The sequence below is a fragment of the Hyaena hyaena genome, unplaced genomic scaffold, assembly GCF_003009895.1.
Source record: "Hyaena hyaena isolate Hyena2069 unplaced genomic scaffold, ASM300989v1 scaffold_4, whole genome shotgun sequence".
NCBI lineage: Eukaryota > Metazoa > Chordata > Mammalia > Carnivora > Hyaenidae > Hyaena > Hyaena hyaena.
This window is the reverse complement of record NW_024080636.1, coordinates 1,654,023-1,668,115: the sequence shown is the minus strand read 5'-3', so window position 1 is coordinate 1,668,115 and position 14,093 is coordinate 1,654,023. Positions and strand designations below refer to the sequence as shown.

General features: G+C 40.7%; 1 protein-coding gene and 1 pseudogene across 1 annotated transcript; both read right to left on the bottom strand.

Moving 5' to 3' along the window:
* Positions 1–1,199: 1,199 nt before the first annotated feature.
* On the bottom strand, positions 1,200–1,514 carry LOC120234471 (60S ribosomal protein L37a-like). The gene has a single exon (XM_039236342.1). It carries the CDS (start codon positions 1,512–1,514, stop codon positions 1,236–1,238), a length of 279 nt encoding a protein of 92 aa, XP_039092273.1. The 3' UTR covers positions 1,200–1,235.
* Positions 1,515–8,624: 7,110 nt separating this feature from the next.
* The window catches only part of LOC120233965, an 18,462-nt pseudogene continuing 12,993 nt past the window's right edge, over positions 8,625–14,093 (bottom strand).

Below are 14,093 nucleotides of genomic sequence, written 5' to 3'. Positions count from 1 at the left end.
ATTCCATGTTGAGATTGCTATCATCTAATTTACAATGTTCCCAAAGGCCCCTACAGAATACAATAAACCTATAGTAAATTAAGATATTGAGGGCATATTTATCCTTCATTAAACAAATTCATTGAGTATGTACAAAGTCCTTTTATAAATAGGAGAGACATGGTGATGAAGGAGTCAAACATTTCTAGCAGGGAAATAATACACAAGTAAACAAATACATTTTAAAAACCCTCAGGAAGTGCTATTAAGTAGACCGAACAAGGTCATGAAATTGAAGGGAAAAGGAGACAACATTAACTTGGGTGATTAGGAAAGGCCTCTATGAGGAGTGACATTTCAGCTGAAGTCCTTGCAAGGGCCGAAAAGATACTGTCTGCTCTATTACCCATTCATTTAATATGCTTTCTTCATTAAAAAAAAAGGTACATTTACTAACTTTATTAGATTTGTTTGTGTGTGTCCTCACCAAGAGGGGATTTTTTTGTTGTTTTGTTTATTGGTAACAATACAGTGCCTGGTACATTGTAGGGCTCAGTATGTGTTGAGAGAACAAATTTGAAGTTTATTGAGCAAGGAGAGTGTGGTAAGAGATGTCAGACAGGCAGAGAGAGTCCAGATCACAGGTAGGGATTTTATTTGCAGATGTTATGGGAAGTTGTTGGAGGGTTTAAATTAGGGGAAGGGACTAACAGTGACATTCAGATGATGACATAGTGACAAAGAGAGTGATAAAAATGAGACTGTAATAATATACAAGTGTCCCTTGTTCACATCTTCCCAATTCTGTATTTAGCAATTTCAAGTTAGTAGCTTGAAATTGGCCATAATAGTAGTATTTACACCATGGAAATTGGCAAACACTGCATCTCAGGGTTTCCTACTCCCCAATTTGGTTATTAAACATGTACCACTGGCAGGGGCTGGGTCATGCAGGATTGTTCAATAGACCTGTGCAAAGGCTTTTTGTCCTGATCCTTAGTGACGGGAAGCCATTGAAGGATTTTAACCAGTGTCTCAATGGTCAGATGTGCACTTTTAAAAAGCGCTAGGCAGGTTTTCCCTTTCTGGGAAGATGGAGTAGACATACTTTTCCCTAGATTTCTCTCTTAAGTACAGTTAAGATCCCTGAGCGGGATATATTTTTTATTTATTTTATTCTATGAAAAATAATTTTTTTTTGTTATATAAATTAGCCCATTTATCATAGGCTAGCAGTGTTTCAAATGGTGGAGATTCTACTGGTCTTTCAACTCCTCCAGTCCTCTGATGGCCGACTTTACTGTGACAGCAGAAGTGGCGTTGGAGGTACAGACACTACCCGCTACGGTTTTCATGCAGGAACCACAATGCCAGGTCCCCACAGCTCGTCTTTTCATCTTGGTTGTGCCACAGAAGGAGCAAGAGTATTTGGCGTGCTGGCTCATTTCAGTCGTCTTCACCATTTTCCTGAGGGAGGCACCATAATGTGTCCAGTATTTACCGACAATTCCAACCTTCTTGGTGCGTTTAGCCATGTTGCCCTATGAAAAAAAAATTAATGTTTATTTATTTATTTTGTTAGAGAGAGAGTGAGAGAGCATGCATGAACAAGTCGGGGAGGGGCAGAGAGAGCATCCCAGGCAGGCTCTGTACTGTCAGTACAGAGCCCAATGTGGGGCTCAATCCCAAGAACCGTAAATCGTGACCTGAGCCAATATCAAGAGTCAAACGCTTAACTGATTGAGGCACCCAGGCGCCCCCCAGGAGATATATCTATCTACCTATCTATCATTGGATATACATATATCTATGTATATTTGTTTAAATAATAAGACTCCAAGAGTTGGAGAAATAGAAGAAGACAGACCAGTTAGGGACCTCAGGATTTGAGGAATGCCATGGTAGTGAGTTCCCTGGGTTTTCTTCTTACCCTCTAGATCCCATACTTGGAGCTGAAGAAGCTAGCAACCAGAAATAACAATGTGTGCAGACAAATAAGAAAGAAAGAGGGGCACCTGTGTGGCTCAGTCAGTTAAGTGTCTGACTTCTGCTTAGGTCATGATCTTGTGGTTCATGGGTTCAAGCCCCACATCAGGCTCTGTGCTGACAGCTCATAGCCTGGAGCCTGCTTCAGATTCTGTGTCTCTGTCTCTCTCTGCCCCTCCCCTGCCCATGTTCTCTCTCTCTCTCGAAAGTAAATAAATGTTGGAGCACCTGGGTGGCTTAGTCGGTTGAGCGTCAGACTTTCGCTTAGGTCATGATCTTGCGGTTTGTGAGTTCGAGCCCAGCTCTGAGTGCTGCCAGCTCAGAGCCTGGAGCCTGTTTCAGAGTCTGTGTCTCCCTCTCTCTCTGACCCTCCCCTGCTCATGCTGTCTCTCTCTCTCTCTCTCCTAGAAAAAAGAAAAAGAAAAAGAAATAATGGCTGAATACTTCTATTTGGCAAGAAACATAAGCCCATTGAGTCCAGAAAGTGAGTGAACTCTAAACAGGATAAACCTGAAGAAATTCATGCCAAGAAATACCACAATTTAACTTCTGAAAACTAAAAACAAAATATCTTAAAATCAGCCAGAGAAAATGACAACTTACCTATTGAGGAAAAATTATTTGATTGACAGCAAGTTCTTCATCAGAAACCGTGGAGATTAGAAAGAAGTAGCAATATAGCTTTCATTACAGGGGGGAAATAACAGCTTTCAATCTAGAATCCTATACCCAATGAAAATATCCTTTAGCAGTGAAGGACAATCAAGACATTCTAAGATGAAGGAAAACTAAGACAGTTTGTCACTGCAGACCTACTTAAAAAAAAAATGGATAGAGGAAGTTCTCTAAACAGAAAGGAAACAATAAAACAAGGAACCTGGAACCATTAAGAAGAGGGAAGAACACAGTAAATAAAACGGGAGTAAACACAATAGGCTTTGCTTAAGTTTTCTAAATCATGCTTGACAGTTTGAGTAAAAACTATAGTCTTGTGCGGTGCCTGGCTGGCTCAGTTGGTAGAGCATGCCACTCTTGATTTCTGGGTCGTGAGTTTAATCCCCATATTGAGCATGGAGCTCACTTAAAAAATCAATTGGATTTAATAAAACTTAAAAAATATTGGGGCACCTGGGTGGCTCAGTTGAAAAGTGTCTGACTTCAGCTCAGGTTATGATCTCATCACCCATGAGTTTGAGCCCCTTCTCAGGCTCTGTGCTGACAGCTCAGAGCCTGGAGCCTCCTTTGGATTCTGTGTCTCCCTCTCTCTCTGCCCTTCCCCCACTCACACTCCATCTCTTTCTCAAAAATAAATAAACATTAAAAAAATTTTTAAATATAGTCTTTTGTGATTCTAAATATATGTGGAGAAGATATTTAAGAAAATTATATGGGGTGTCTGGGTAGCTCAGTCAAGTGTCTGACTCTTTTTATTTTATTTATTTTAATGTTTATTTTTGAGAGAGAGATAGTGTGAGAGGGGGAGGGGCAGAGAGAGAGGGAGACACAGAATCCAAAGCAGGCTCCAGGCTCCAAGCTGTCAGCACAGACCCAGTGCAGGGCTCAAACTCATGACCTGAGCCAAAGCCGAATGCTTAACTGACTGAGCTACCCAGGTGTCCCATTAAGTGTCTGACCCTTCATCTCAGGTCAGGTCCTGATCCTAGGGTTGTGAGTTTAAGCTCCATTCTGGGCTCTGCACTGAGCATAAAGCCGGAAGGAAGGAAGGAAGGAAGGAAGGAAGGAAGGAAGGAAGGAAGGAAGGAGGGAGGGAGGGAGGGAGGGAGGGAGGAAGGGAGGGAGGGAGGGAGGGAGGGAGGGAGGAAGGAAAAAGGAGGGAGGAAGGGAAAATTATAAAATGGGAAGGGTAAATGAACATGCAGGAAAGGTATCTGTACTTCACTCAAATTGGTAAAATGATGACATGAGTGGGCTGTCATAAGTCATGTATGTATGGTGTAATACTTAGAATAACCACTTAAAAATAGACAAGTGCACTAAACAACAATATAGATATGTAAAAATGGAATTCTAAAAAAATGTTTAAATAACCAGTAAGGCAGGAAAACAAAAATAGTAATGAAAAACAGAACAAACAGCAAAAAGTGAAACATTAGACTTATTTCTTACCATATCAATAATTACATTAAATGTAAATGGTCTAAGAATATCAATTAAGAGAGGTTCTCAGAGTGGATTTAAAGACATGGCCTAGTATATACTGTCTACAAGATACTTCAAATATGATATATGTACAGGGTCCAAGTAAATGATGGAAAAAGTTTTGCAAACACGACTCAAAGGAAATCAGGATATATTAATATTAGATAAAGTAGACATGTTTTATGTTACATCTAAGAGAGAGAGAGAGAGACAGAGTGTGAGCAGGGGAGGGGCAGAGAGACAGAGACAGAATCCGAAGCAGGCTCCAAGCTGTCAGCACAGAGCCTGATACAGGGCTTGAACCCACGAGCAGTGAGATCATGACCTGAGCTGAAGTCTGACACTCAACTGACTGAGCCACCCAGATGCCCCTAAAGTAGACTTTGGAGTAAAGAAAATTACAAGAGGGGAATATTATATAATACTAAAAAAGTCAATCCTCCAAGAAGACATAGCAATCTGAAGAAATCCGAAATGTTTATGCACCAAAAAAAAAAAAAAAAATGTGTTGCAAAACACGTGAAGCAAAAGCTGATAGACCTGGAAATAGATATCAACAAATCTACTATCAACACCTCTCTTGCAACAATGGATAGAACAACTACACAGAAAATCAGCAAGAATGTAGAAGAACTCAACAATATTGTCAACCCAAAGGATCTAATCAACATTTTATTTTTCTTCATATATATAATTTATTGTCAAGTTAGCTAACTAATCAACATTTTAAAAACATTCCATTCAGGGGTACTTTGCTGGCTCAGTCAGTGGAGCATGTGATTCTTGACCTCAAGGTTGTGAGTTCAAGTGCCGTCTTGGGCATGGAGCTTATTTAAAAATAAATAAAAATAATACATTCCATGCAATAACAGCAGCATACATAGTCTTTTTTTTTTTTTAATTTTTTCTTTAGTGTTTTATTTATTTCTGAGAGAGGGAGAGAGACAGCGTGAGCAGGGGAGGGTCAGAGAGAGAGGGAGATACAGAATCTGAAACAGGCTTCAGGCTCTGAGCTGTCAGCACAGAGCCTGACGCGGGGCTCAAACCCATGAACCATGAGATCATGACCTGAGCTGAAGTCAAGACGCTTAACCGACTGAGACACCCAGGTGCCCCACTTTATTATTATTTTTTAATTTGTTAATGTTTATTTTTGAGAAAGAGACAGTGTGTGAATGGGGGAAGGGCAGAGTGACAGGGAGACACAGTATCTGAAGCAGGAGCCAGGCTTTGAGCTGTCAGCACAGAGCCTGATCCAGGGCTCGAACCCACGAACCGTGAGATCATGACCTGAACCAAAGTCAGACGCTTAACCAACTGAGCCACCCGGGCACCCCTAAAATATATAATTTGAATATCTTTATAACTAATAAGGCAGTTTAATTTATAATTTTAAAACTTAACAAAAGAGAAATATCCAGGTTCAAATGGTTTCACTGGAGAATTCTCCAAATGAGTAAAGAAAAATTAAGGTCAGTTCTACATAATCTCTTCCAGAAAATAGAAGAACACTTTCCAATTCATTTTATAAAGCCAGTTTTATCCTAATAACAAAAGCAGACAAAGGCAATATAAAAAAAGAAAACTGCAGACTTAAAAATTTCGTGAATACAGACTCAAAAATCCTTAATAAAATATTAGCAAATAGAATCTCGCAATATATAAAAAAGTATTATTCACCATGACCAAGTGGCGTTTATTCCAGGGATGCAAGACTGGTCTATCTATGATAGATAGATTCTTAAATATTGAATAGATTCTATGAACTGATAAAGCCCATCCAGGGCTGTTGGGTGGCTTAGTCAGTTAAGTGTCCGACTCTTGATTTGGCTTTGTCTGGTTCATGAGATCAAGCCCTGAACTGGGCTCTGGCTGACAGTGTAGAGTCTGCTTGGAATTCTCTCTCTCCCTCTCTCTCTACTCCCCCCCCCACTCAAAAATAAATATTAAAAAAAATCAATCTGGGGCACCTAGGGTGGCTCAGTCAATTTTGTGTCTGACTTCAGCTCAGGTCATGATCTAATGGTTCATGAGTTGGAGCCCTGCATCAAGCTCTCTGCTCTCAGTACAGAGCCTGTGTAAGATCTTCTGTCCCCACCCCCCGCCACTCTGTCTGTCTCACAATATAATAAATTTTAAAAAATACAGTCAGTAGATTCTGCCATATTAATGGGCTCAAGAAGAAAAAAATCACACAATCATATCAATGGATACAAGAAAACATTTGACAAAATTCAACACCCATTTATGATAAAAACTCTCAGAAAAGTAGGAATAGAGAATTTTCTGAACTTGATGAAAAGCTTCTACCAAAACCTACAGCTAACATTATACTTAATGGGAAAATACTGAATGCTTTCCTCTTAAAATTGGACACAAGGCAAGGATGACCGCTTTTATCACTCTTATTCATTATAACACTGGAACTTGCAGCCAGTGTAATAAGGTATTAAAAAAAGGAAGTAAAAGGCATACAGGCATACAGAATGGAAATAAATAAAACTATCCCATTTTTAGGTAACGTATACTTATTTAGAAAATCTCAAAGAATCTTAAAAAAAAACAACTGCTTTTGTAAGTTCAGCAAGGTCACAGGACACAAGATAAACACACAAAAAGTAATTATTTCATATCTACTACCTATGAACATGTGGCCATAGAAATTTAAAATAATATGCTATTTATAATCATCAAGAAAATTAGGTAATTAGATATAAATCTAACAAAACATGTATAGGGCTTGTATGCTTAAAATGATACAACACTGGCCACCTGGTTGGCTCAGTCAGTGGAGTGTCTGACTCTTGATTTCAGTTCAGGTCACGATCCCAGGATCATGGGATTGAGCCCTGCACCGGGCTCCATGCTGAGCACGAAGCCTGCTTAGGATTCTCGCTCTCTCTTTTTCTACCTCTGGCCCTTTCCCCCACTCTCTCTCTTTCTCTCAAAAAAAAAAAAAAAAGAAAGAAAGAAAAGAAAAAAATGACACAACACTGATAAGAGAAATTTTTTAAAGTTTTTTTTTTTTTTTTAATAAATGGAGAGATAAAACATGTTCGTGGATTGGGAGAGTCAACATAGTCAAGATGTCACTTTTTATCAAATTGATATACAGCTTAACATAGTTCCTATAAAAGCCCTAGCAGGTTTTTTGTAGTTACAGACAAAATTATCCTAAAATTCATATGGAGGGGTGCCTGGGTATCTCAGTCAGGAGAGCATCCAACTGTTGATCTCAAGGTGGTGAGTTTAATCCCCACATTGGGCATGGAACCTATTTAAAAATAAATAAATAAATAAATAAATAAATAAATAAATAAATAAATTTTATAAGGAAAGACAAAGGAAGTAGAATAGCTAAAACAATTTTGGAAAGGAAAAGTAAAGCCGAGGATTCACTTTTTCTGCTTTCAAGACTCATACAACAACTTCAGTAATCAAGACTCTGGTAGTGCTGGAGGGATAGACACATGGATTAATGGACTGAACAGAGAACCTGGGAAAAGACCCGCTCAAATATGCCCAACTAAGTGTTGACAAAGGTGCAAAAGCGATTCAATGGAAGACAGAGCATTTTCGATCAATAGTGCTGGAACAGATGGACATCCATAGACAACAAGCAAACAAACAAACAAGACATTTGAACCATTCTCACACCTTATACAAAAATTAACATGAATCATGAACTTAAATACAAAACATAAAACTGTACAACTTTTAGAATAAAACAGGAGAAAATGTGCAGGGTTTAGGGCCAGAGTTCTTATCTTTGACACCAAACCATGAACCCATAAAGGGAACAACTGATACATGGGACTTCATCAGAATTAAAAACTTTTGCTCGTAAAAGACTCTGTTAAGAGGATGAAAAGACAAACTACAGAGTGGGAAAAAGTATTTGCAAACCAAAAATCCAACAAAACATAGAAAGAACTCTTAAAACTAAGAACCAAACAATCCAACTGGGAAAGAGGCAAAAGACACAAAGATAAATATATCTAGATCTATATCTATTTAATGTTTATTTGTTTATTTTGAGAGAGAAAGATAATCCCAAGCAGGCTCTACACTGTCACCACAGAGCCCGATGCAGGGCTCCATCTCACAAACCACGAGATCATGACCTAAATCTTAAATCAAGAGCCGGACGCTTAATGGACTGAGCCACCCACGTGCCCCAACAAAGAGATATTTCACCAAAAAAGGACATACAGATGACAAATAAGCACATGAAGAGATATTCATCATTAGCCACTAGATACATGCAAATTAAATCCACAGTGAGTTATCACTATGCACCTATCAGAATGGCTGAAATTAAAAACTGTGACAACTAAATGTTGGCAAGAATGCAGAGAAACTAGATCACTCATACATTGCAGATGGGAATGAAAAATGGTATAGCCACCCTGGAAAACACTTTGGCAGTATCTTCCTTCTTATTTATTTTTTTGTCCAAAAGAAAATTTATTACTTATTTATAATAGCCTCTCATTCTTTTATGTTTTCTTGCCAGATGCCTTCAGAGCAGGTGCTTTCTGGGCTGGAGTTTTCTGATCCTTCTGAGCCCTTGGAGGCGCTGCTTGCTGGACTCATAGCTTTTCGGGCAGGAACCTTCTGGACAGGAGCCTTCTTGCCTGCAGCAGCCATCTTTTTTTTTTTTTTTTTTTTCCTGGAACCTTTGCAGCAGCTCTTTTTTTTTTTTTTTTTTTTGGGAGAGAAGCTTTCAGGAGAGCTGCTTTTTGTAGCTTCCTAACTTCAAGCTTGATTATTCCGTTCCTCATTTTCTTTGCCTTCATGACTTTATAAAGATCAAAATCTGTCATCTTGGCTTTCCTTTCTCTGGCTTCAATCTTCTTGGTCCATCTTGCGGCTGCCCATTTTGTATTGATATCTGCCTCCTGCTAGGCTTGTCAGACATACTTATGAAGGGTGCTGTGAGGGAACTTGATGGTGAAGTCACTGAGCTGCATGCATTTGAAAGGCATAGGCTGTCTTCTTACCCGAGTGCAAGGTCCATTGGGCAAAGCCGTGTTCTGATCAATAACATCTACAATCGTGACCAGCTTCCTGGCACAAGGCCCAGAGGAAACGTAGGCCACTGGGCCAACCTCCATGACACATCTGAACACCACGTTGGCAGCATTCAGTGAGAAGTGGCAGTGTCTTTAAAACGTACACATTCAACTACTGTGATTGAGTTCCTGGGCATTTATCCCAGAGACATGAAGACTGCTGTTTACATAAAATCCATACATGGGTTTTAGCAGCTTTATTTATAATAGCCTAAAACTGGAAACATGCAGATGTTCTCCAATAGGTGAATGGTTAAACTGTGGTATATCTGTACCACTCAGTAATAAAAAGGAATGGACTATCAATACACCCAAGTAGCTGAATTTGCAGATAATTATGCTGAGTTAATAAAACCTGCATGTCTCAGTCAGTTAAGCGTCCGACTCTTGATTTTGGCTCAGGTCATGACCTCATGGTTCATGAGTTCAAGCCCCATGTCAGACTCAGCGCTGACGGTGCAGGGCCTGCTTAGGATTCTCTCTCTCTCTTTCAGCCCCTCCCCCCTCTATGTCTCTCGAAATAAATTAATAAGCTTAAAAATTTTTTAAAACAATCACACAAGAGTTACTATATGATTCTATTTATTTACTATTCTTAAAATGACAAAATTATAGAAATGGAGAACAGATTAGTGCTTGCCAGGAGTTAAGGAGGAAAGGAGGTGGGAGAAAAGTGGGTGTAGCTATAAAAGAGCAACACGAGGGATCCTTGGGAAATATTTGGGTATCAGACCTTATTAATGTCAATATCCTAGTTGTGATATTGTACTATAGTTTTGCAAGATGTTAGCATTGGGGAAAACTGAATAAAGGGCACATTGGATCTCTTTCTATTATTTCTTATAACTGCAGATGGAATTTACAGTGATCTCAAAATAATAAGATTGGTTAAAAGAAAATGCCAGCACTATTTTAAACTACAGACAGCATTGAATAAGGTATTACTTCTGCCTTCAAGGAGCTCATTAATCTGTCTTATCACCAGCTGGGCACATAGCTGCATTTCTCAAGATGTATACGGTGTTCAGTTTTGGACTTTCAGCGTCCCCCAACCTTGTTTGGGTAGAAATGTTGCCTCATAGTTCCCCTTTCTCCTTCCTTATGGCCCATTGCATGTGACAAGGACCCGTTGTATGATGTGTAGTACTGTGTGCAAAATAAAAACAAGTGTCCTTGCTAAAAGAAATTATTAAGAATTTCTAGAGAGTATGAGCAGAGCGCTCCCCCATGTGCTGGGAGAACCCTTCTGAGCTCAGAGCCCTGTATTGCTGTATAGGTTACACTATGGTGATGCCGGCTCTACTCATGATTCTGGTAGTGTTGCCAATCACCATCTCACCTTCCTTGACAGGAGATCATCCTAACTATTCCAGGACTGGTCATTCACAATATTTCATTGCCCTGTTGCTTCTACTAGAATCCTTCCAGAGAAGTCCTTTATAATGAAGTGAGGGGAGAGAGAACTCTCTTTTTCCTCTGGGATGAATTATTTATTGAACAAGTATTTATTGGGTACCCACCACGTGCCAGGCTCTGTGCTACATGTTGGAGATACAACAGTAAGCAAGATGGGTATAGGTAGGCTTAGGCCTCCTGTGGTTTATAGCCTACAGGTTGAGGCAGATGAAAGCAATTAAATACAAACTGGGTTAAATGCAAAATAAAAGAAGAAGGAAAGATGCTGTGAGCAAAACAACCAGGGTGGCCAGGTACATACAATTCCTAATCCATATATGGGGAAAGTGAAGCTAAGACGTTAAGTAAATTGCCTTAAGATCAGAGAGCTGGTCAGCATCCCTCCTCATCAGGGAAATACAAATCAAAACCACACTGAGATACCACCTCACGCCAGTCAGAGTGGCTAAAATGAGCAAATCAGAGAACTCTAGATGCTGGCGAGGATGTGGAGAAACGGGCACCCTCCTGCACTGTTGGTGGGAATGTAAACTGGTACAGCCCCTCTGGAAAACAGTGTGGAGGTTCCTCAGGAAACTAACAATAGAACTCCCTTATGACCCAGCAATAGCACTGCTAGGAATTTACCCAAGGGATACAGAAATGCTGAGGCATAGGAGCACATGTACCCCAATGTTCATAGCAGCACTCTCCACAATAGCTAAAACATGGAAAGAGCCTAAGTGTCCATCAACAGATGAATGGATCAAGAAGATGTGGTTTATCTATACCATGGAATACTACATGGCAATGAGAAACAATGAAATCTGGCCATGTGTAGCAACATGGATGGACCTTGAGGGTGTTATGCTGAGCGAAATAAGTCAGGCAGAGAAGGACAAATACCATATGTTTGCACGTATAGGAGGATTAGGAGGAACTTGACGGAGGACCAAGGGGGAGAAGAAGGGCGGAAATGGTGGGGGAAAGGGAGAGAGGCAAACCATGAGAGACTCTTGAATGCTGACAAAAACTGAGGACTGATGGATGTGGGGGGGAGGGGGGGATGGGCATGAAGGAGGGCACTTTGGGGATGAGCACTGAGTGTTATGTAGAAACTAATTTGACAATAAACTATTTGTAAAAAAAAAAAAAAATGTGGAGAGATTTCTCAGGAAAAAAAAAAAAAAAAAAAAAAAAAAGATCAGAGAGCTGGTTAATGACCAGTAAGATTCTAGCCCAGTTATGTCTGACACCAGCTGCACTAAGCCAGTTTGGGTCGTTGAAAATTGAAGTCCTTCCTTGCATAATTGAAGTCCTTCCTTGCATAATGATGGGAAGCAGCATCATGCAATAGAGTTGTTAAGGGCCCAGGTTCTGAATCATAGCTAAATTCAAATCTGACTTGGGCAAATTACTTTCACTTCCGTAAACCACGTTCTTCTCATTTATAAAATGAGGAGTGATAAGAATTACTGCTGCAGAGGTTAAATGAAATAACACCCACAGAATGCTCAACCCAGCACATCACCCCTAGGAAGGGTTCAGCGGGTGTTAAGTTGACACATCATGGTCTCAAGTCTGAAGAACTAAATTCCAGCCAGACCTTCTACTGAACTCTATGAAGCTTGGTGAGTCGCATCCTCAGAGAGCCTACTTTGCATGTCTGTAGAATGAAGATAATGATGTACCTCAGGGGATCATTCTGAGCATCAGTGAGATAGTAATGTAAGTGAAAGTGCCATCCAAATATGGCAATTCTATTGTGAAACTCAGGGAGTATCTTCTCTGACCAGTGATCTTGACTCCCTTCTCTTTAAAAAATTTTTTTTAATGTTGATATATTTATTTTGAGAGAGAGAGAGACAGAGCACCAGCAGGGGAGGGGCAGAGAGAGGGAGAGATAGAATCCCAAGCAGGCTCCGTGCTGTTCAGCATAGAGCTTGACATGGAGCTCAAATTCACAAACCATGAGATCATGACCTGAGCTGGAACCAAGAGCCGGATGCTCACCTGACTGAGCCCCCCAGGTGTCCCCTGAGTCCTTTCTCAAATGCAGTTCATGCCTTCCTCCCTTGTGCTGCCTCTGCAACTCTATTATGATGTTATATTGCATTATAATGCTTTTCATGCCAGTGGTTTATAGACTAAGAACTCTTTGAGGGCAAGGACTGTGTTTTCCATCTTCACCTTGGCACCTAGCTCAGTCGAAGCTCATTGAAGTCGAATGCGTGACGATGGGTATGAGTATGATGATGAATATGGCCCCCGAATGTTTGCAGTGGAGGCTCTGGGTGGGAGTACGCCTCACCTTAGGAGTTGTGGGGCTGCCCAGTCAGCCCTGAGCTGTCCTCACATATTGCACTCAGGGCAAAATTTCAATTGCAGGCAGGCTTCTTTCTGTTGATGAGTATCTGTATCTGAATATCTGTAGTCCTTCTCTCTTTGGCCGGTAGAGATACACAACCATATGCATTATTAACAAAACAAAACAATAAAATTCTATGTTGAAGCTTTCTATGTTGTTCCCTTTTGCACTGATGTGTTTATTTATTTCAGATAATTTTGGTATAAATTATTGCATTTTGTCGCTACCTCGTGCTTACATGTGTTATTGTGAGATTCTCAAGGCTAAGATTTATTGCAGGGAGAAATGGACACTTCTTCACTGTCTTGAAAAAAGAAGGAAGACTTGAGACTCTCTGTCAACTGCATGTTCTCGCACCCGCTCAGCAGCTGCCTCCTGGATATGGATCTGGGGTTGCCCACCTTGGCTCATGACTTTAGCTCTGTCCTCACCCTTTGCCTGATTTCCTCTGGTCAAGGACTACACTTGGGTAGTCATCTTTGGGGAAATACCAAGAATATCTACATATTCTCCTCTTGAGCTCAGAATCAACATTTTACTATTTTATGTATTTATTTATTTATTTGAGAGAGAGAGAGATTGGAAACAGGGGAAAGGCAGAGAGAGAGGGGACAGAGGATCCGAAGCAAACTTTGCACTGACAGGCTGGCAGCAGCGAGAAGGATGTGGGGCTCGAACTCACGAACCGAACTATGAGATCGTGGCTTGAGCTACACTTGGATGCTCAACCTGACTGAGCCACCCAGGCGCCCCCAGAATCAACATTTTAAAATCAAGAACGATTGAGGGGCGCCTGGGTGGCTCAGTTGGTTAAGCCCGCGACTTCAGCTCAGGTCATGATCTCACAGCTTGTGAGTTCGAGCCCCGCATCGGGTTCTGTGCTGACAGGTCAGAGCCTGGAGCCTGCTTCACATTCTGTGTCTCCCTCTCTCTCTGCCCCTCTCCCACTCACACTCTGTGTATCTTTCTCTCAACAATAAATAAACAATAAAATTTTTTTTTTTCCTAGGAGAGAGAGAGAGACAGCTTGAGCAGGGGAGGGTCAGAGAGAGAGGGAGATACAGACTCTGAAATTGGCTCCAGGCTCTGAGCTGGCAGTCAGCACAGAGCCTGACGCGGGGCTCGAACCC

Bases quoted from the DNA above. Each gene is read 5' to 3' on its own strand.
- LOC120234471 (XM_039236342.1), bottom strand. From the start codon at position 1,514: ATGGCTAAACGCACCAAGAAGGTTGGAATTGTCGGTAAATACTGGACA.